Source organism: Coenobita brevimanus, chromosome 62 (genome assembly GCF_032717465.1).
Source record: "Coenobita brevimanus isolate Jiangsu-jjx chromosome 62, ASM3271746v2, whole genome shotgun sequence".
NCBI lineage: Eukaryota > Metazoa > Arthropoda > Malacostraca > Decapoda > Coenobitidae > Coenobita > Coenobita brevimanus.
In genome coordinates this window covers 28803774-28827550 of record NC_137015.1, presented here as the reverse complement: position 1 = coordinate 28827550, position 23777 = coordinate 28803774, and the positions used below count along the sequence as shown (strand labels likewise).

The 23777-nt window shown below is 40.8% G+C and overlaps 1 protein-coding gene across 5 annotated transcripts in view; it reads right to left on the bottom strand.

The window, feature by feature from the left end:
- Mef2 (myocyte enhancer factor 2) overlaps nt 1-23777 on the bottom strand; it is a 209162-nt gene that overhangs the window by 29624 nt on the left and 155761 nt on the right. For all 5 annotated transcript variants that reach the window (XM_080275731.1, XM_080275732.1, XM_080275730.1 and 2 more), the window contains 2 exons: nt 18103-18261; nt 17012-17329 (listed from right to left, as the gene is read on the bottom strand). In XM_080275731.1, coding sequence (XP_080131857.1) covers nt 17012-17329; nt 18103-18261 — 477 coding nt within the window. The remainder of the gene's footprint in view (nt 1-17011; nt 17330-18102; nt 18262-23777) is intronic.

The following is a 23777-nucleotide window of genomic DNA, read 5'->3' as shown; positions in this document are numbered from 1 at the left end:
TTGAACCATTTCTGTATTTTCTTATCTGCTTCTTTGTGCTGTGGGATGTACTTCTGGACACCTATTTCATAAAATTCACAGAATTTTTTATATACAGCATTTAAATCTTGTCCTCTAAGCTCATTTTCCCAATCAACTTCTAAGAAATATTTCTTTAGGTCTTGATAATTTCCCTTTTTATAGTTTATGCTCTCTTTGTAACTTTCATTGCTGTTAACTATGTCATATGCTATCCTCAAGTTGTAATTTAGTACTGCATGATCGCTTTTGCCGAGTGGAGGGTGATATATTAAACTGTCAATATCATTTTTCTTGCCTAGTAAATATTAGATATAGCACTGAAGGTACATCAAGTCCTCTTTTTCTGGTGGTTTCCCTCATATGTTGAGTTAGGAAAAACTCTTGCACGAGATCCAGGAGCTTTTGGTCCTAACAGCTTTCTTGGCTTATTCTATCTAGAGTATTCCAATTTATATTTGTATTAAAATCTCCAGTTAGTATAATTCTTTCCGATTTCTCTTCCATTTTATGTAGTAATGATCTTAAACTCTGAATTGTACTCTTTGCCAGGTCCTCATATTCATCTCTTTCCCATGTGTTTGATCTGGGTGGCATGTACAAATTGGCTATAATTACTTTCCCTTCAGATGTGTTGATCTCTACTCCAATCAGTTCTACTTGTGATGGTATATCTAGTTTTATTTCATTGACTTTTAGATTTTTCTTAGTTAATATTATAATTCCTCCTCCTTTTTTTAAATTTCTGTCTCTTCTCCATATATTGTATTTTTTATATTTCTGTCTCTTCTCCATATATTGTATTCCTCTAAGTTTAGTATGTCATTGGATATCCTTGGTGTTAGTTTTGTTTCAGTTAGGCATATTTGTGGTTCATTTTCTCTGACATAATCATTCATCTCTAGTAATTTAGATACCATTCCATCCACATTTGAGTACATCAACTTTATCATCTTGTTTATATACTTGTCATGACATGGTTTTACTACCTTCCTCCTTTTTATTCCATCCTGTTTATGTACCACTTTCGTACCTGCAATCCTATTACTTTGTAAAAAAATTTGTTCTTCTCCTCTTCTGATCTTCCCTCATTTTTTGTTTTTGCTTCCTCCCTCTTCTCTTTCAGTAATTCCAGTTCCTCTTGTGTTAGGCATCTTTTTATCCATACATTTTTGAACTCCTCTTTTTCCATAAGATTTTTTGCATATTTTAGTATCTCCTCCACAGTGTTTACACTCTGGAAAGTCACCTTTAGAGGTCTTGTCTTGCTTTTCTCGTATTTCCCTAACCTTTTGTGTTCCTCTATGTCATTACTACAAATTTCCTCTGATACTTCTTTCAGTAAGCTCATTACATTTGCCATCTCCTTTTTGTCTCTTGTGATCTTGTTTTTTACTTCTTCCTCTTCTATACCAGTGATTACTATAGATTTGTTTATATCTACTGAATCTCTGACTACCTTTGGATTGTTTTGGATTATTCTTTTCACTTCCTCTTTAATGCTTTTTTCCTCCACTCTTGTTTCTAAGTCTTTCTTTACTTTCACCATTTCAGCATACATGGTTTTCACATCATTTTTGTAGCTTTGCACAGCTTCATTTACCTGTGTTATCTTCTCCTCAATATCACTGCTTTGGTCTATCAGACTGCTTACTTACCTAATTATCTCTGTATCATTTTTGAACTCTTCCATAACACTCTCATGATTGACTACTGTACTTGCCATTTCACTCATTTTCTTCCTAAGTGTACTCAATTCCACTGTTAGTTCACTGATGGTTGTGTCTTTCTTGTTGGCCTCCCTTCCTAGTTTTTCAATTTCTTCCTTTTGCAAGTGATTCTGCTTCTTTATTTCATCAATTTCATTTTTGAAAGCCATTTCTAGTTTGTGTACACGTTCAACCAGTCTATTGTGCGTCTCCACTTCAACCAGTTCTTGGTAGAAATCATCTTGCTTTCTACCTTTATCTCTTTTCTTTTCCAAATTTGCATTACTAAAGTATGTGTCCATTTTGCAATACTAAAAGCACAGAGTACATGTACTTACATACCCCATGCAGCTGTAGTCTAAACAAACCTCAGCTGACTGAGTGCATTCTTTCGATTCTGGGGGTAGGGGGGTTTTCAAGAATACTCCCCCAGTATCCCTGCTTGTCGTAAAAGGCGACTAAAAGGGTTGGCGGAGGGTTAGTGCCCCTCCCCGGAAAACAACTAACTAAAAAAACAAGAAGCCCTGACAAGGACTGACCAAACGTTGACGACCCAGGACCGGACAAAGGACTTGGTAATGTGTACATGGAATGTAAGAGGAGCGAATGATGAGGTGAAAGAGAGAGAGGTTGTCCAGGTGCTTGAGGATGCGAAAGTGGATGTATGTGGAATAACTGAAACAAAATGGAGAGGAGAAAGTGTGAGAGAATGGGAGTATGGATGGGGTATATGTGCAGGAGTAGATGAGAATGAGAGGGCAAAGGAAGGAGTGGGGATAGTTGTGAGTAAAAGATGGAAGAAGAGCATAAGACAGTATGGATCAGTTGGGTCAAGGATTGTGTGGGTAAAGTTGAAAGTTGGAATACAAATGTGGGCGATTGTGTGTATGTATGCGCCAACGCAAGATCGTGCTAGAAGAGTGAGAGAAGAGTTCTGGACAAATGTGGAAGTGTGCATGGAAAAGTTTGGAAGGAATGAGAGAGTGTTTTTGATCGGTGATATGAATGGTAAAGTTGGTAATGTGAAGGTGGATGGAATAGTTGGTGAGTGGGGTGTGCCTGCTGAGATAGATGAGAATGGGAGTGCGTTAGTGGACATCTGTGCTGGGAGGGGTTGGTAATAGCCAATACCCTCTTCAGGCATAAAATGATCCACAGGTATACATGGCGAGTGATGAGAAGGGTGGGTGGTGAACTGAATGAAAGGAAGGCAATGATTGATTATGTGTGTGTGGATGAAAGGATGCGAAGATGTATATTGGATGCAAGAGTTTATAGAGGTTGGGGGAGTGGCCTTTCTGACCACTACTTGGTGGTGGCCAGAATTAGGATGCAAGTAAGATGGAGGAATAGAAGAAGGGAAAGACGAGAGGAAGGAGTAGTTGCAAGGAGAGTGGAAAGGTTACAAGAGGATGAGAAAAAGGCAGAGTATAAGAGAGAAGTGGAGGAACGATTGGGCAAATATGAATTGGAGCAGATGGGAGACGTGGAAGGTGTGTAAGATATTTACAGAAGAAATATGTGCAGCATGTGATGTGGTGTGTGGAAGGAAGAGAAGACAGAGGGGGGTGCAAGGAACAGCGTGGTGGGACTGAAGAGGTGAAACAGGCTGTGGTACAAAAGAAGAAAGCATACAATGAATGGATGAGAAATAGGGGCGGAAGAAGTTGAGAGGCAGAAGAGAGAGTTATATGTGGAAAGGAAGAGAGAGGTGAAAAGATTAGTAAGAGAGAGTAAGAAGAGAGTGGATGAGGAATTTGGAAGGAATTTGAGTGTAAAGTGGAGGGACTGTAAGAAAATGTTCTGGAGAGAAGTGAAAAGAGTAAGACAGGGTGGAAGTGAAGTTAGCAGGGGAGTGAAAGATAAACATGGTAGATTACTAGTGGAGAAGGGAGAAAAGTGAGCAGATGGAGAGAACACTTTAAGGAATTGTTGAACGTAGAGGATGGAAGTAATGCGAGTATAAGTGGCTGGGGAATGGCTGGGAGAAGGAGGGAGGTGAGAAGACAGGTAGAAATCAGTAGGATAGAGATTGTGGAAGCAATGAAGAAAGTTAAATCGGGGAAAGCCCCAGGAATTGATGGAGTGTGTGGTGAGATGCTGAAGCATGGGGGAGAGATAGTAGTAGAATGGATGTGGAAGATGTGCAGATTGGCCTGGGAGGAAGGTAGAGTCCCGGAGGATTGGAAGTCAGGTATAATTATTCCCTTGTACAAAGGAAAAGGGGAAAAAGAAGTGTGTGTGGTAATCATAGGGGCATTTGTCTTCTTAGTATAATAGGAAAAGTGTATGGTAGGATACTTATAGACAGAGTTAGAGAAAGAACAGAGAAATTAGTTGGAGAAGAACAGGGAGGCTTTAGGAAGGGAAGAGGTTGTGTAGATCAGATATTCATTCTTAGATCTTTAGTGGAAAAGTTTCTAGAGAAGGGAAAGAAGTTGTATGCGGCTTTCATGGATTTGGAGAAAGCATATGACAGGGTGGATAGACAAGGATTGTGGAAAGTGTTAAGAATATATGGAGTAGATGGGAAGTTGTTGAATGCTGTGAAGAGTATGTATGATGGTGCTAAGGCTGCAGTGCGTGTGGATGGTGAACTAAGTGAATTTTTCTCTTTGAAAGTTGGTTTGAAACAGGGATGTGTCATGTCTCCATGGTTGTTCAACCTGTACATGGATGGGGTAATAAAAGAGGTACAAGGTAGGGTAGTGGATGTTGGAGTGGCCCTGGTGAGAGAGGATAGTGTTTGGAAACTCCCTGTACTGTTGTTTGCAGATGATACTGTGTTGTTGAGTGAAGATGAAGGGGAGCTACAAGGCTTGGTGGATGAGTTTCAGAGAGTGTGTAAGAAACGGAACCTAAAGGTGAATGTAGGGAAGAGTAAAGTGATGGTCTTTGAGAGAGGTGAAGTCAGTGAATGTATAGCGAGGTTGGATGGTGAGGAATTGGAAAATGTGAGTACGTTTAAGTATTTGGGTAGTGTGATGAGTAAGGATGGAAGTTTAGAGGGTGAAGTGCTTGTAAAGGTACAACAGGGAAGAAAGGTTGTTGGTTCCTTGAAAGCAGTGATAAGAAACAGGGAAATGAGCATGGAAATAAAAGTTACTACGTGACAATATTGTGATACCAACTCTACCGTAAGGAAGTGAAGCTTGGACGTTGTTGGAAGGACACAAGTCAAGAGTGAGAGCAGTGGAAATGAGTTATTTAAGAGGAGCTTGTGGAGTCACGTGGAGAGACAGGCTGACGAATGAGGATATAAAGGAGCGTTGTGGTGTTGATGTGGATGTGATAGGAAGCGTTGTGAGGAACACACTGAGGTGGTTTAGCCATGTGGAGAGGATGGAGGGTGAAAGACTGACGAAGAGAGTGTATGGGAGTGAGGTGGAGGGTGGAAGAGGGAGGGGGAGACCGAGGATGAGATGGAGGGATGGGGTGGAGAGGTATATGAGAGAGGGGGGTGTGAGTTGGGAGCAGGGTAGTGAAATGGCGGGGGACAGGGCGACTTGGAGGCGATTTGTTTGTGGCCACCCCAAACGGGATTGAGGCGTCTGGCAATAGATAGATAGATAGATTGTTTAAACTTTTTTTTTTTTTTCTTTTAATAATGGAAAATCATTTAGTCTAACCTGGTACAGAGCTTGACTCATATAAAGATACTAATTTAGGTAATGCCACTGGCCGTGCTGGTTCGGAGTGCCGAGGTCGCATATCTGCTATCTGTGACTCCCACTGTGTGTGTGTGTGTGTGTGTGTGTGTTCTTACCTTACCTAATTGTTCTTACCTAATTGTATCTCTACAGGAATGAGTCAAGCTCGTACTGTCCCGTGTCTTAAACTATATTTATCGTACATATCCTTAAATTTGTGAATTGTTTTGGCACACACTATTTCATTCGGTAGTGCATTCCATTGATCAATTGCTCTGTTTGGGAAACTGAATTTCCTTACTTCTTTATCACCTCTCTTCTTATGCAGTTTTTTGCAGTGTCCTCTTGCTGATGCTTCTCCATATGTTAAGTAATCATTTATGTCTATTTTCTCCTTTCCTGATATGCACTTATATTGCATTATCATGTCACCTCTTTTCCTTCTCTCCTGTAGTGTTGGTAGATTCAGTTTATTTAGTCTTTCTTCGTAGTTTAGGTCCCTTAAGCTTGGTATCCATCTTGTAGCGGCCCTTTGAACTTTTTCGATCTTGTCTATATGCTTTTTGAGATGAGGACTCCAGACTACTGATGCATATTCCAGGGTTGGTCTAATGAATGATGTTATTATCCTTCTTAGCATGTCTTCATTTATGTATGTGAATGCTATTCTCATATTTGCAAGCAGTGTATACATGTTCCGTACCTTCTCGCTGATGTGGTCAGCCGGAGATAGTCTGTTATTGATAATCACACCTAGGTCTTTCTCTCTTTCTGATGTGTATAGGGTTTTATTTCCTAACTTATAATCTCAATCAGGTCTTTTTCCACTTTTACCAAACTTGATTACATGACACTTGTCCACATTGAATTCTATTTGCCATGTACTACTCCATTCATGAAGTTTATTTAATTCTTCTTGTAGCTCTTTACAAGAGTCTGTGTTAGTAATTCTCCTTTGTATTTTTGCATCATCTGCAAACATATTCAGATAGCTCTCATTTCCAGTGTTACTGTTTATATCATTTATATACACTAAAAACATGATTGGTGCCAGCACTGAACCCTGTGGTACTCCACTAGTCACTTCTTTCCATGATGAGTAGTTTCCTCTTAGTATTGTCCTCATTTCTCTTTTTATGAGAAATTCTTGCATCCAACAAAACAGTTTGCCTCGAATTCCTACTTGATGGTACAGTTTCCATAAAAGTCTTTGGTGTGGTACTGTGTCAAAAGCTTTCTTGAAATCTAAATAGATACTGTCCACCCATCCTTCCCTTTCCTGTATTGTGTTTGTTACTCTGTCATAGTAGCTCAACAGATTAGTAACACATGATTTTCCTTTTCTGAAACCAAACTGTCTTTCTGTTATCATACTGTGTTCTTCTAGATGATTTACCCAAGCTTTTCTTATAAGTTTTTCTAATACCTTGCTTACAACAATGTTCAGTGATACTGGTCGGTAGTTGAGTGGATTTTGTCTATTTCCTTTTTTGAATAAGGGGACAATATTTGCTTTTTTCCAAATATCAGGTAGTTTACCTTGACTCAAGGATTTCTTGAAAATTAAAAATAATGGTTTACTTAACTCCTTTGCACATTCTCGTAATACCCAACATGAAATTTCATCAGGACCACTTGCATTTCCTCTGTCTAATCTACTTAACTCCTCCTGTATTACTTTTTTTGCTATTTGTATATCTGGTAGTATGTGTGGACATGCGTGTTCCACATAGTCCCTCTCAAAATTTTTTTCTTCTGTAAAAACTAATTGGAAATTCTTATTTAGTGCTTCACAAATATCTTTCTCTTGTGTATAAGTGATTCCCTCGTCCGTAATGGATTGTATTATATCTTTTACTTTGGTTTTGCTTCTGATATAGCTGTAAAACAGCTTTGGTTGGTCACTACTTTTATTTATTATATCGTCCTCAAACTGTTTTTGGGCTTCCCTCCTTATTCTTGTATAGTCGTTTCTTGCCTGTTTGTAATTATTATACGCCCTTTCACTTTTGTGTCTTCTGTATCTATTCCACAACAAATCTCTTCTTTCTTTTGATTTTTTACATTCTGTATTGAAACATTTCTGTATTTTCTTATCTGCTTCTTTGTGCTGTGGGATGTACTTCTGGATTCCTATTTCATTAAATTCACAAAATTTTTTATATACAGCATTTAAATCTTGTCCTCTAAGCTCATTTTCCCAATCAACTTCTAAGAAATACTTCTTTAGGTCTTGATAATTTCCCTTTTTATTATTTAGACTCTTTTTGTAACTGTCATTGCTGTTTACTATGTCATATGCTATCCTGAAGTTATAATTTAGTACTGCATGATCGCTTTTGCCGAGTGGAGGGTGATATATTAAACTGTCAATATCATTTTCTTGCCTAGTAAATATTAGATCTAGCACTGAAGGTACATCAAGTCCTCTTTTTCAGGTGGTTCTCTCACATGTTGCATTAGGAAAAACTCTTGTACGAGATCCAGGAGCTTTTGGTCCCAACAGCTTTCTTGGCTATTTATATCTAGAGTATTCCAATTTATATTTGTACTGAAGTCCCCAGTTAGTATAATTCTTTCTGATTTCTCTTCCATTTTATGTAGCAATGATCTTGTACTCTGAATTGTACTCTCTGCCAGGTCCTCATATTCGTCTCTTTCCCATGTGTTTGATCTGGGTGGCATGTACAAATTGGCTACAATTACTTTCCCTTCAGATGTGTCGATCTCTACTGCAATCAGTTCTACTTGTGATGGTATATCTAGTTTTATTTCATTGACTTTTAGATTTTTCTTAGTTAATATTATAATTCCTCCTCCTTTTTTTAAATTTCTGTCTCTTCTCCATATATTGTATTCCTCTAAGTTTAGTATGTCATTGGATATCCTTGGTGTTAATTTTGTTTCAGTAAGGCATATTATTTGTGGTTCATTTTCTCTGACATAATCATTCATCTCTAGTAATTTAGATACCATTCCATCCACATTTGAGTACATCAACTTTATCATCTTGTTGATATACTTGTCATGACATGGTTCTACTACCTTCCTCCTTTTTCTTCCATCCTGTTTGTGTACCACTTTCGTACCTGCAATCCTATTACTTTGTAAAAAAATTTCTTCTTCTCCTCTTCTGATCTTCCCTCATTTTTTGTTTTTGCTTCCTCCCTTTTTTCTTTCAGTAATTCCAGTTCCTCTTGTGTTAGGCATCTTTTTATCCATACATTTTTGAACTCCTCTTTTTCCATAAGATTCTTTGCATTTTTTAGTATCTCTTCCACAGTGTTTACACTCTGGAAAGTCACCTTTAGAGGTCTTGTCTTGCTTTTCTCGTATTTCCCTAACCTTTTGTGTTCCTCTATGTCTTTACCACAGATTTCCTCTGATACTTCTTTCAGTAAGCTCATTACATTTGCCATCTCCTTTTTGTCTCTTGTGATCTTGTTTTTTACTTCTTCCTCTTCTATACCAGTGATTACTATTGATTTGTTTATCTCTACTGAATCTCTGACTAACTTTGGATTGTTTTGGATTATTCTTTTCACTTCCTTTTTAATGCTTTTTTCCTCCACCCTTGTTTCTAAGTCTTTCTTTACTTTCACCATTTCAGCATACGTGGTTTCTACATCATTTTTGTAGCTTTGCACAGCTTCATTCACCTGTGTTATCTTCTCCTCAATATCACTGCTCTGGTCCATAAGACTGCTTGCTTGCCTAATTGTCTCTGTGTCATTTTTGAACTCTTCCATAACACTCTCGTGATTGACTACGGTACTTGCCATTTCACTCACTTTCTTCCTAAGCATACTCAATTCCACTGTTAGTTCACTGATGGTTGTGTCTTTCTTATTGGCCTCCTTTCCTAGTTTTTCTATCTCTTCCATTTGCAAGTGTATTTGCTTCTTTATTTCATCAATTTCATTTTTGAAAGCCATTTCTAGTTTGTGTACACTTTCAACAGTCTATTGTGAGTCTCCACTTCAACCAGTTCTTGGTAGAAATCATCATTTTGCTTTTTACTTTTATCCCTTTTCTTTTCCAAATTTGTTTTACTGAAGTATGTATCCATTTTGTAATACTAAATGAACAGAGTATGTACTTACAGAGTATGTACACTTTCCCCGTGTTGCTGTAGTCTAAACAAACCCAGCTGACTCAGCGCATTTTTTTTCCTCGTGGTTCTTTGTTCTGTTTGAACCAGTCTTGTTTAAACTTATTTTTTTTTTTTCCTTTTAATGATGGAAAATCACTTAGTCTAACCTGGTACAGAGCTTGACTCATTCAAAGATACTAATTTAGGTAATGCCACTGGCTGTGTTGTTTCGGTACGGCGCGCCAATGTCGCACGTCTACCTCTGATGACTCCCTGTGTGTGTGTGTGTGTGTGTGTGTGTGTGTGTGTGTGTGTGTGTGTGTGTGTGTGTGTGTGTGTGTGTGTGTGTGTGTGTTGCACATGTATTTTTTGTTTGTTTATTTGTTTTCTGTGTGCCATGTTATTGTGCATGTGTTTGTGCATTATGTGTGTGTCTATCTATCTCCATCTATCTAATGACAGACGCCTTAATCCCATATGGGGTGGCCACAAACAAACTGCCTCCACGTCGCCCTGTCCCCTGCCATTTCACTGCCCTGCTCCCAACTCACACCCCCCCTCTCTCATATACCTCTCCACTCCATCCCTCCATCTCATCCTTGGCCTCCCCCTCCGCCCTCCACCTCACTCACATACACTCTCCTCCTCAGTCTCTCACTCTCCATCCTCTCCACATGGCCAAACCACCTCCTAACACCTCCTATCACATCCACATCCACACCACAATGCTCCTTCACATCCTCATTTGTCAATCTGTCTCTCCATGTGACTCCACATGCTCCTCTCAAATAACTCATTTCCACAGCTCTCACTCTTGACTTGTATCCCTCCAACAACGTCCAAGCTTCACTTCCATAGGTTAGAGTTGGTATTACAACACTGTCATGTAGTAACTTTTTCACTTCCATGCTCACTTCCCTGTTTCTTACCACTGCTTTCAAGAAACCAACAACCTTTCTTCCTTGCTGTACCCTTTCAAGCGCTTCACCCTCCAAACTTCCATCCTTACTCATCACACTACCCAAGTACTTGAACGTACTCACACTTTCTGTGTGCCACGTTGTTGTGCATGTGTTTGTGTGTTGTGTGTATGTGTACCTGTATTATATTTACAGTCTGGTCATGCTGCATGATGCGACTGAATCAAGTAAAAACCTATCACATAATGATTTACTGTATAGTGAGACCAATATAACATGGGTTCATTGGGGTTAGAGAGGGTGCCCTCAACTGCAAAACCTAAAATACACCCTAAAACCTCAGCCACCCACATGGAGTTTGTCCTTAGCTGGCCCAAGTCATCATGAAGGGTCATCCCCAAGGCTGGGGGACCAGCTGGATGGCCTGGATGATCACTCCAGGTCCTCAGGAGGTGAAGAGAGATGGGGAGTGATGCGGTGATGCCAAGGGAGAGTGGTACAGTGAGGCCAAGGGTGGGTGATGCTGTATGGCCAATAGATGGCAGAGCACCGAGGGTGAGGGACACCATGGCAGTGTGGTATATGGGTGTGCCAGATGGCAAAGTAGACAAGGCATACATGATGGAGGCAAGTGATGCGGAATGTTGGATTTGCACACGACTCACTGACGGTCTTCGCTCTTCCTCGGTGCTGCTGGCAGGGGAAGAGGAGGAAGTAATGGTGGCCTGCCGTGCTGCCTTTCGCTTAGCTGTCAAGACCTCCCTGTAATCCTTCAAGTGTTGTTCGGTCAAGTATTGATGTGTCACTCTTTGCTGGGTTCGTGTGCTTGTCCCAGATGAACGTAGTGCCCTTGTCCATTATTGCAAGGAACTCCTTGAAGGTTTTAATATCAAGAACACAAAGGTGCCCATCTTTGCCATCATCCTCACCACCTTCCTATTCCTCCACCATTCATTCCCTGACCTCAATGAGCTCTTCCATGGACAGCTGCATGGGTTAACTGTCCAGGACCTCTTGCACATTTTCCTTGTTGACCTCCTCAGATCCCACCTCATGTGATAGGTCAATGATGTGTCAACAGATGTTCTCGACTGCTGGGAACCCTGTGAAGAAGTCCACACACTCTTACCACACTTTGTGCCAGACAGTGTTCAATGTACTCACCAGCACCTCCTTCTACATCCCTGTTATAATGTTGATGGCGTGTTTGATGATAAACTTCCTCCAAAGGCATCACACTACATCACTCGCCCTAAAGCCACTCACCCTCACAATCTGCTCCATGGTGTGGCGGAGATAGTGCACCACGGAAGTTACAGTGATGCCCTGATCCATCAGTTGGAGCAGTCATGTGTTTGGGGGACAGGGGACAAGTGCACCATTTTCATATTATCCACCCAGTCCTCCATGCACTCAGGGTGGCTCGAGGCACTGTCGACGAACTGGAGGAAATGGCTGGTGAGGTTGCTCCTGCTGCCATAGTCATGAAGGTGGGAAGAGAGGTACCCTGCCATGTATGACCAGTAGACTGTGGAGGTAAGTCAGGCCCTGGGGTTATTCCTCCAAATAATCCCAAGGTTCTCCTTTATGAATCCTGTCAGTGCTTGGGAGTTTTCCTATTAGTACACTAGAAGTGGCTTGAGCTTCAGGTCCTCCTCTGCACTGACACCATGGATGAGGGTGAGGCAGTACTTGGCTGCTTTGAGCCCAGGTGCACATCTTGCTTCCTGGCTGACACAGTAAACTCTCAATTATCTGTCATTGAAATATCCAGCCCAACGCAATATCCAGTGCTTTTTGCTTGGCTCTATTAAAACAATAACCAGCAAAATTATGCAATATCCAGCAAAATTATGCAATATCTGGCTCAGAAACAGGAAGCAAATGGCCCTCTGGCCCAGACACGGGACCCAACTGGCATAAGGACAGACCCCGCAATGAACCAGCCAATCACAATGCGTTGTGGGAGTGGCTCACCCAGTACGCTGCCCCTACCGTCGCTCTCTCAGTCTCTCCTGTGGATGCCATACAGTGAGGAAATATCTGTGCACTCTGCTCTTGTGACCACGCAGTGGTTAAACCCTAGTGCTGCAACTTAGTCTGTGGCCTCCCATGCCTCGCTTGTTGCTGTAGTGTTGTGACTAACCTCGTGGCCCCTCAGTACTCTGTGCCCGGGTGCTCTGACTGCTGTATAGTGAGGATGTGTCTGTGCATATCTACCCTCCAATGATGCCAACACTAAGTGAATAAAGTATGATTATGATTATATTATGTACCGTATTACTGTACTATATGTACTGTATCAATACTGTATTATATTTTGTGCTAAATTTTTATGCTTAATTTTATGTTTTTTTTACTCAAGGGTAATACTGAGGGAAAGTTTTTAGGACAGAGGGTCAAGATGGACAGTAACACATTATCCACTGCGATACCAAAAGGACAGCCTACAGGGGGTACTATGCAATATCTGGTGTTGGGGTTGCCTGAATTATGCCGGATAATTGAAAGTTTATTGTATATGTCTTCCTTGATAGCCGCTTCCAAAACAGTCCTGTTTCATCAAAGTTTTTAAGGCCTGCTTTGGAGAGTATCCCTCCTCCATTTAATAGCCTTCAGTTGCACAGGGAAGGCCTCAGTTGCTATGTGGTCTGTGCTTGCAGCCTCACCATGCATGGTCACATGTTTAAGGCCAGCATGGGCCTTGAACTGCTCAAACCAACTCAAACTGGCCTTGGACTCCTCCTCTGCCTCCATACCTTCCTTATCCTTAAGGTCCTTCCACAGATCGAGAACCTTACTGCAGATGAAACAGCAGTGAAAAGGCTGCTTTGCTTGGTTTGGGTCATTAACCAACTGAGCCAGAAGACACTCCTTCTTCTCCATGATAGGCTCTCTTGCTCTTACTGGACATTTAACAATACGGACTGGCACGTTATAGCATCTGATTTCTTTCTGACTGTCAACACCGTGGATTGGGGCAGTTATTGGGCATTAGCAATCTTACTCGGGCTGCGTCACCCCTTATGGACATTAATAATGTCTAATTTCAAGTCAAGGAAAAGGCTACACCTTGTCCTTCTAGCCTTGCCCTCAGCAGCATCAGTATCACACCACGTTTTCCACTGGGGTTAACACCAGACATGATTTCAAGTTCAGAGTTTCACTTATTTCACACACTCAAAGTTCTCTCTCCATTTACTATAGCATGTAGCACTATTTGTGGCGTACTTGCAGTGTTATTTGGCATTAGCAATAGCACTGCAATGGTCTTACGCTAGTGAGAAGGTTAGGTAGCTCGGAGAATGCAAGGGAGATGATCACAGGCACAGGACACGTAAGCGAGTGGGTAAATGAGACTCAAAGGCTTGGTGTGAAGGCCACTGCCTGCGCACCCCCGAGGCTGGGGTTCTGTGCACGTAAATGTTGGGCAGCCAAGTTGGCCCAGACAGCTGACTGTTGGCTGTGTGTGTCACCGTGTCAGCACGAGATTCTCAGTGGTAGCTACTGCAAATTGTTCTAACAAAATTCCTTAAATGTTATTCCAAAAAGGGGTACAACTTTTGAATTATCATTGTAGCAATTTATCACATAGCAAACAGCCAAATAGCAAGACCTGTCTGTATTGTATGGTACAGTACACAAACTAGAATACCAGACAATCCTGGCCATAAAGCCTATCTCTTATAAATATTCTTGACAAATAACCCAGATCAATATAAGATAGAGGTACTGCCACCAGCACGATCCTCTGACCACAATCTCATCAAAGTATCACTTATCAGTTGCCCCAAACCCCCTCTTTCTGAATTAGTCAGGATGACCAGATAGCACTCTGACAGGGCAGACTAGGATGGCTTAAGAAATTATCTAACAAATATTTCATGGCAGTCTTTCTTTTCCACTGATATCAACTCTACCCAGTCCCACATAAATGACTAAATATAAATTGGTATGGAACTGTTCATACCCCGTCAACAATTTATTAAAAGATCAGACTCCCAAAATGGTTCAACTGCAACTGTACCAGAGCAATGACCCAAAAGTCTTACTCAAGGATGCTGTGTAGTGGGAACAGGGCTATGACACTGATGATAATGATGATAAGTTTACTAATGCACATTCGTGACCACTGTCATGAACAATGATGAGAATATGCATCGAGAAGATAAAGGGTGATTTTTTGGGTGGGAGGGGGGGGGGGGACCAGGGAACTAGAATATTTATATGAAGAGAAAGAGAGAGAGATGGATGGCTGGATGAAAGAGAGAGAGAGAGAGGAGTAAGATGGAATGACAGATTCAGGGGTGGCTTGATGAGTGACTTCAAACACCGTTTTAAGTAAAAATTTCAGTAATAACTATACCTTAATAATATACCTCATACATCAGTGACCTGTATGAAAATTATTACTGAAAAACTTTTTCAAACAAAAAGCACACAAAGCACCTGGAATTACTCTATCAAATGAATAATAATTTTGATTTGTATGACGGCTTGGGATCTCAGAGAAGAATGTAAGTATGTATCTATATTCTGGATATGTTATACTGTATTTGGCATTTTGGGGACATAAGGTCACTTTGGATACACAGACTGTTGATCATAAAAGTACTGTACGTTGGATGAATCATGAAAGTGAACTTTTTTGTATGTCATCTTATGAGATCTAGCAGAGGCAGCCATTAATAATTTTAAAAGCTGATCAGAGGAACGAAAAACATTTAAGAAAAAAATTCATACATCATAATAAAGATGTCCTCCAGTCATTGACAATCTGCAACACTTGGACTTCACTGCTGTAGGTTGAAGTTTGAGGGAACTAATCTGGGGAACAGAGTTCCAACAAGAAGCAGTTCTGGGAATAAATTAATTCTGATAGGAAGGAGTTCTGACACATGGCAGTGTGAAAGTTTTGTCATGAATGCTACCAGATGCCCGTGCAGCACGGGGGAAGGCGTGGAGAGGGCACAATGGATGCAACTTCATCCGAGCATTTGCTATAAAAGTATCTTTAAAATGATGTAAAGGAGACAACATTCTACCTTACTTGTAGGGGGGGGCAGTTCATTTATAACTGCTGGGTTATTAACTATTTTTACAGTTTTGTTCCAAATTTTGTCCAGTTGTTTTAGCACAACCTCTCCACATCCACTCCACATGGGTGTGCAATATTCAAGCTGACAACGCACATGACTTGTAAATTATAGCTAACTGCTCATCAGTGAAGAAGTTGTGGATTCTGACCAATAATCAAAGTTTCATTACATCACCCACTTGTGGAAAATGGAAGCAGACTGAATATACCGTGGAATCCCCTAAATCGCACGATTTTTAATCACGGATTCATAATATGCGGTAACATCATGCAACAGTTTGCAATACCAGTAAATCATGAAAATACACAAAAGTCATGGATGCGGCCTCAAAAATGATGCTTTTCCGATGCCTCGAGTAATAAGTGTCACCATTACCTCAAGTCCGCGCATCTAGCCGGGTGTAAGCCAATCGCAGCCAAGCAAGGCAATTAATAAACCAAAGTCCACTCTGGACTTTGAGGGGTTCCTGAGGGAGGTTGATGAGGAGGAAGCGACATAGATGAGGCGGCACACTCGCCTTGCGCTGAGAGGCCGTTGTCCACCTCAAGCCTTGGAACCCCTCCCCCCTCCCACATCCATTTATGCAATGTCATCAGTCAGAGTAAGGTAAGAATCTTACAGTCTGTTCATTCCCATTAAATAAGCTTTACTAATCTCTTTTCCAGATTGTTAGTGTTCACTGGTGACCAGTTTGATGTACGGTAGGTTTGTGGGTAAGGGGGGCAACTTTTTGGAGATGACAGACCTATAAGCAATTTTCCCTCTAAGATTAGTTATTTCTCAATTGTGGAATTTTCAAATTGTGGTGTGTGCTCAGTACCATAAAGCAGTGATTTAGGAGATTCCACTGTAGCAGTAATTTTCTATAAAGCTTTACTGTTTAAGGTCTATGCATAGGACTGCTCTGAAAAAGTTCATTTGTACAACATGTGACCTGGAAAGGTTCCCAATATTCACTGTCCTAGTTTCATTCCCAAACAAATTTTGGTAAATCAAATTACACGTCTTTCATCTTTATAATAATCAACACTTTGTACAACAAACAACTCATTAGACTAGTACTTCACTTACGGTCTTTTTAGGTTTGCAATATTCTCGGTAAATCATGATATGCTGTGTATTCATAAACTGCCGTAAAGGTTGTCATAAACAACATTACTGCTCTATAAATTTATCTCATCCTATACGGTATACAGTACCCACATGAAGAAAATTACAAACACTCACCAACTGTGCTTACTAACGGATTTGATAGGCTCCAGTACAGGTCACTATGACTGGCTTGACATTTGTGTATTGTTTAAAGATGTGTGAACCCCCAGAGCTAAGACCAATGGACCATATAGCCCACTGTAAGGAAATATAACTTATCACAAACACCTACTTCTGGGGGGGGGGGGGGAATGACAATTCACCAACTGTACTGGCCAGATGTGTGTCGAATGAGTTATAATTAACTGCACAGATACATCACATTACTTCATCACCACTGGCCACCTGCACAAAATGAAAATCAACTCACCGATGATGACTGTGCTTGCGAATTTGGGATGACTACCCTCAGGTTGTGTCGGGTGGGGGAGTGTGTGGCTTTAGAGCTGTGAGGGCGAGGCAGGAGGCCAGGGGAGGGTGGAGCAGCTCCATGGGGCAGTGGAGATGTGGAAGGTGGGTACCCGTTTGACCCATTCATGTCCAGCATCCCCGACGATGACCCGGGGCGGGGAGAGAGGGAAGCATGGGACATCTGGGGTGAGGGCTGCATGAGGGAGGGATCATAGGCTGGCGTGTTGACTGGGACACTAACTGACATATTCCCATAGTTGTTCATCCCAACACCTTGCTGTGGGGTGGGACACTGACAATTAGAGATGACTGGAGGGATGGGCTTAAGGAAAAATAAGAATGATGAATATAGAGACAGCAGGGTGCAGTCAGATGAAGTGTGTAGAAGAGGTGTGGTTTCATAGATTGAGGTAAATGTATCTCAGTATGAGGACAGCTTTTATCATGGTCTTCCTGCCAACAGACAATTTAACAGCTTAAAGAGGCTAAAAAAAAGAAAGAAAGAAAAAAAGAGTGTGACATCAGGTTCCATATTACTTCATATGAAGAGTAGGATTCTGAGACCAGGCTACTGTCTACATCACTTCAGGACATGTGACTGACCAATGCCTTACAAGACTGAAACTCTCCAGTCCTCTCTTAAGGATTCAAACCAGTGACAGAACCCTGGCTGGCGCCTTTAACAACTTGACCATCAGCCATCCATTTTGGGTGGAATAATGTACTAAAATAAATGGATATTATCAACTAATAAAAGAAATTTTACATTAGCCTGCATAGTTTACGTCTATGGTACATTTTTTCCAACCTGATGAAGATCCTTAACCTCTTTCAACACAGCTGATGGCCAAGTTTAGTCGGGTAGGAGGAGCAATTTGACTAGTAATCAAGGAAACTTACTCTTACCTCATAACTAAAGTCTACAGAATTTCATACTGTTACATCTTAGTACTATACTGTACTCAAGGTGAGGGAATAACCCAGTTCTGTATAAGGGAAAAAAATAAAATAAAAAAAAAAAAAAAAGAGTACAATGTATTGTTGACGCACCCTACTGCCATTGATCTGGTTGCGCTGCATCATAAGAGTGAACTCTTCGTCAATCTTATTATACTTGGCTTCAGTGCGTGGAGTGAGGGAGTACTCTTGGTCAGCATCTGGCGAATCTGGGGACTGCAGCCCATTCTTGTGCTCCTTCTTGTTCAGGGCCTGTCAGATAAACATGATATAAGTAAGGTGGAGATTGTGGTAGGTGGGAGTTATATGTCAACATCCTATAATACACACACACACACACACACACACACACACACACACACACACACACACACACACACACACACACACACACACATTTTTCTTTTTAAGTCTGGAGAGGTCCTGTATTGGAAGTTATTTTTTTACAATAACTAATGCCAGCTAATGTCAATCAGCTTAGGTATAGCCCTACTCCTTGAGGGGGTTAAGCAGCACAACACATATACTATTAATTTACGTGGTCTTTAGCATACCAGTACACATACCAATACATGTGATGAAATCATATACATGTACATATGTGATTATTTCATATCAAGTGCTGAATGTTTATTCTAAATTATTCAGTACTGCTACAATAAAATGTTACTAAGAACAAATCTGTTCTTTTCGGTAGCTAATGATCACAAGCTCATTATTTTTTCAAATGGTAAAATCCTAGTTCATTTAAATCTCTTACTACTTAACTAACGCCAACATCCTTTAATGTAACTGAACTTTAGCTAGGTAAGCTTAAATATTTTGTCTACTTGTATTCAATTCACATTTTATTACAAGTAATATAACCATATCCCAACTAACCTACAGTTCCTCAGATCATCCCACTTCACCCTCACTCTCCCACATATATACAGTATCTCTATATTATCCCAATTCAGCTGCAGTCCTTCACTCTATCTTACTCCACCTTCCCACACATAGCCTACTTCTCAACCCTATCCTGACTACTGTAGCTGAGACCCACTTTACCCTCTTGCATATACAAGAGTACTCCTTAGCTTTACTTAATACTGTCTCATGTTTGTCCCAGCAAGAGTTATTGGCTATTCATCCCACGATACACTTTCCTCCATCATAACATTCCCTACCTTATCCATTAAAGTACTGTAACTCAATTATTAATACAGGTGGAAACCTCTAAAATTCTAGTGGTCTTTTTTTATTTCATTCTTGCTGATACCAGGTAATATTACTCAAGGTTGGGAGAGGTCTCTTACATCCCATTGGCGCCCAGTGTCCTCAGTACAGGACGGAACTGGGCATTTTCAAACTTTAATAAAAGAGGGAACCCCGGGATTGGGACCTACAAGTTTCACGACTAAGAGCCGACAGGCAGAGGGCAGTACGCCTAGCACCCTTCAAGCAAAATCCCTCACAAAGGAAATCTAGGAGCCAATGGGATAAATGGGGTTTATTCAGCATGCATCTAATTCCTTCAGTTCAGTCTATCCTATACTGTATCTGAATCATACTGTCAGGAAATAGCAGTAATAAATAGAAAATGTCCTCTGGCTCAGTGAATTAAAATCATAGTCAATGTTAGTCTGCTCTAACCTAGCCTAATTAAAACAAGAAGCAGTGTCAAGGCACAGCAAACCTGTCCCTGGCAGTCATTTTAGTGCTGAAGTATAAATGCAAGAGGATATGTAGTCAAAGATGTCACATACCAAATTTGGAACAAACAGTGTGAACATTGGCGATTTTATGCCCATTTGAAATTCTGGGCCCGACCTCCTACCACTAACTGAGAGGTGACCCCCTGATGTAATGAGGCATGTTATAGGATGCAGATTTGAAAGATGCACATTTAGGTTTTGGTTTCATGTCGATATGACGAATCTGAAAGGAGTTATAAAGATTTTTTTTTAGGGGGGGGAAGGGGGGCCTACAGCCTAGGCCTTGGCTCAATTTGGCCCAAAATTTAATCAAGTGATCAGAAGGTCATTGCCCATCATTCCTGTAATTTTAGTCAAAATCGCACCAGTAGTTTCCACGTAAAGTTAACAGACAGACAGACAAGACAGAAAGACAGACAAACACACAAACTGAGTGAAAACAATACCCATCCCTAAGTCACTCTAGGGCGGGGAAGGGTAAAAAACTCAATCCAATACAACCTAACCAACTTGGCTTACATAAGCTACCTTACCCAAACCAAACAACAGCCTAACTAAACCTATCCTGAACTAACCCAACCCAACCCAACATCACTCATTTTAGCCTCATCTAATTTGGTTCAACCTAGACAGGACAAAGGAATGATTATTTAGAGATAAAGATTCTTTATATACCTACTGCACTTTAATTAATCTACCTGCACTCAGGCTTTTAAAACAGCCCATGCAACAAACTCACAAACACACACACAACACTCAACATTCATGCGGGAGGGGAGGAGGGGAGGGAAAAGAGAGGAGAGGGATGAGGGAGAAAAGGAGGGGGGGGGGGTTTGAAGCCAGAGAAGTGACCTCCCTTCTCCCCCTCCCTCCCCTTCAAGGTCAGGAGAGTAATAATGATAATAATAATAATCCATCCATCCATCCATCATTCAATCCTACATTGCCCCATGAGGAGCGTAGGAGCCTGGGGCTAGGCAAGATGGTCCTGACATTTAAGATGAGAGTGACCAGCCTCACTCATCCTTGAGTGGCATTATATGAGCAATAAACCCCAACCACCCCTTGGATATAAACCTTCACTGGCTCAATCCGACTGGAGCGCCATAATTACCCACTAAATCACCAGGCGCCAAAATTTGGTTATATGGTTACCACCCAGCGTAGTTTCCTGGTGTAAAAGAAACCATTTGGCCTGTCACTCAGTGTAGTCACCCACAGGCAGAAGGAAGTGGAAAGAATGAAGGAAAAAAGACAGAAGAGGGAGTGTAAAGTCACCCGTAGGCAGAAGGAAGAGGAATGAATGAAGGAAAGAAAGACAGAAGAGGATGGAAGCAAAGATGGATGGAGGAGAGGAAATAGGTAGACACCCGAGAGCAGCACTACATCGAGTGAGTGGATGATGAGTGCCACCACCTACCACATATAATAATAATAATAATAATAATAATAATAATTATAATAATGATTATAAAACAGGTAATTTAGGTTAATGCTATATGTAAAATCAAGTTATCTTAAATATTACAGAAACATGAATGGCCAGACCCATCTTGTCCTCCTTGAGGTGTGGGGACCTGAGGCTAGGCTATCATAGATTACATTTAAGGACCTAATCAACCTACATCCCTGGTGACTGTCCTCCTTGAGGTGTGGGGACCTGAGGCTAGGCTATCACAGATTACAACATTTAAGGATATGGTCAGCCTACATCCCTGGTGACACTACATAATAAAAAAACTTTGGAGTTATGAACCAAGTGGTCTTTCTAACCACTCAAAAAAAAAAAAAAAAAAAAAAAAAAATCTACATATGCTTAAGCTTCAGGGAGACTTTTGAAATTGATGGGCAGATAATGACCTTCACAACTATGAGATCAGTACCTTGAATAAACTGTCAGGAGGCAGCCCGAGTAAACAATACATTAATCAAAGTTAAAGGGCTAACCACTGAACCACATGGTGCCTTATTATCAATACCTTCAATAAAAGCCTAGAGGTAGCAAATAATAAATTACTAAAGGTCACTGTAATGAATGGTCCAAATCTGACAAGCAGACCAACACCATTCAACCTACCCAACCTTACATTAGCATAACCTTTTGAGTATGATTCTGTAATTGTTAACTTAATTATTGTTCTTGGTGACTCCATATTATTTTATTCAGCTTAGGAGAGATTTTTTAAAATGGGAGGGTTAGATACAACCTTCTTAAAGTCCTTAACCACTTGGACAACCTTCTTAACTATGGTGGAGAAAACAGTCTGGTAAGTTAGCAGCAAGAAATACCACCATACATAAGGGGTCAAACAGAGGATGCAGAGTTATTCACAAATTAAAAGAAATAATTACAAGCCAGATGTTAATAACTGATGAGGCTCATTAAGATTTGCAACTGATAATCTGGTAATGACATGGGGAAATTACTATAGTATTTATACTGTACTAGTAAATTACATGTACAGAATTCCAAGTTGTAATTAACAGGTAAATGACAGTGTTTTATTCCTCATCATTCATGCACTGCCCCACCATAACCCTGTCCAGTCTAACGACCAACTTTGCCTTACCTAACCTAACCTTGTCAAGCTGAACTTAATTTAACTATGCTTAGCCTAACCCTACATACCCAGTAACTATGATTAACCCTCCAATCCAATGATATATCTTTAAAAGTTGTTTATTAGCAAGAGAGAGTGGTAGACAGGAAAGAGGACACTGAGAATGCGGTGGAGAGGTTGGGTATACAGTTATCCCTTGGTTATCACACACCTGGGTATAGTAGTTTTTGTTATCACTGCAATATGAAAATCTGCACTCCTTCTGTTATCATGCATTTTCCAGTTAAAAAACATTATTGTGCACCTGGGCTGGTTTCTGCAGACAATGATGGTGCAGTGTCTGTGGTTTCTGACAGTTCTGAGAGATTTAAAGATGAGGCCCTACTCAAGGAGTTAATCACAGGTGAGAGAGACCACTAACTCTCCACCCCCTAGCCTCAAAACCCCTTAACTCAAGTCTATCTCAGGTCTCTCTAAGGTACATATTTCTTCCTTACTGCACTCTTTTCATCACTTGGTAAGTTTCTTTTAATCTAACCATGCCTATATATGCCTCTCATACATACCAGAATAGTATGTACATATATTTAGTGAGTCTAAATTGTTGTAGCGTAAAATTTGAGTCTGCACTTGGGATGCCTGGTACCAATTAGGATAAATCCCATAAGTTCTGTGCTTTCATTATTGCACAATTTTGTAGTCGTGAACTATGCTTGGTGCAAATTATGCATGACAACCAAGAGATCACTGCATAAATGAGGAAGGTGTGAATTGAAGGAAAGGCAGACTGATGACAAAGGAAAGGGTGACATGGAGGCAATTTGTTTGTGGTCACCTTCCCCTGGATTAAGGCTACAGATAAAGACATTATTTGTGTTACCTTCTGATTAATCTGTTAACTAGAGACCAAATTTTGTTGCAATGGAGTTCCATTATGCCCTTCCTAATGAGATTTCTTCAAGTATGTCGAATAAAATCTGCCACTGATAGCAAGACTAAAACTTGATATACAGTACATCAGAATAAAAACATTAATATAATCTAACTATGCCAAACCTAAGTAAACACTCATTTATCTGGACGCTCAGTATCCGGTCATGCTCCATATACAGAGGTTGGGTGTTGGCTCTATTAGGTCCGTATCCGGATTCATTTGTCTGTAACCGGACGTAAAAGTTCCAGCTTCAATGGCCGGACTGCCTACAAAGTAAAAAAAATTAAAAGCCCATTGGGTGGCTCTGTCCATGTGCAGGTAATATACCGTAACCCACAGGCAGAGCAAACAAGGTTTTCCGGCTCCCTACCGAATGGTTGAACTCCCCCAGCCACCCTGATCACTGGAAACATACCAGGAGTGCATGAGGAAAACAGATGTAACTCACATGCTGAGCGAGAATGGCTGTACAACTCCCTACCAAATAGTCAATATTCCACGGCTACCCTGATCGCTGGTAATATTCCGGCAGTGCATGAGGAAGACAAAGCGTAACCCACAAGCTGAACGAGAATG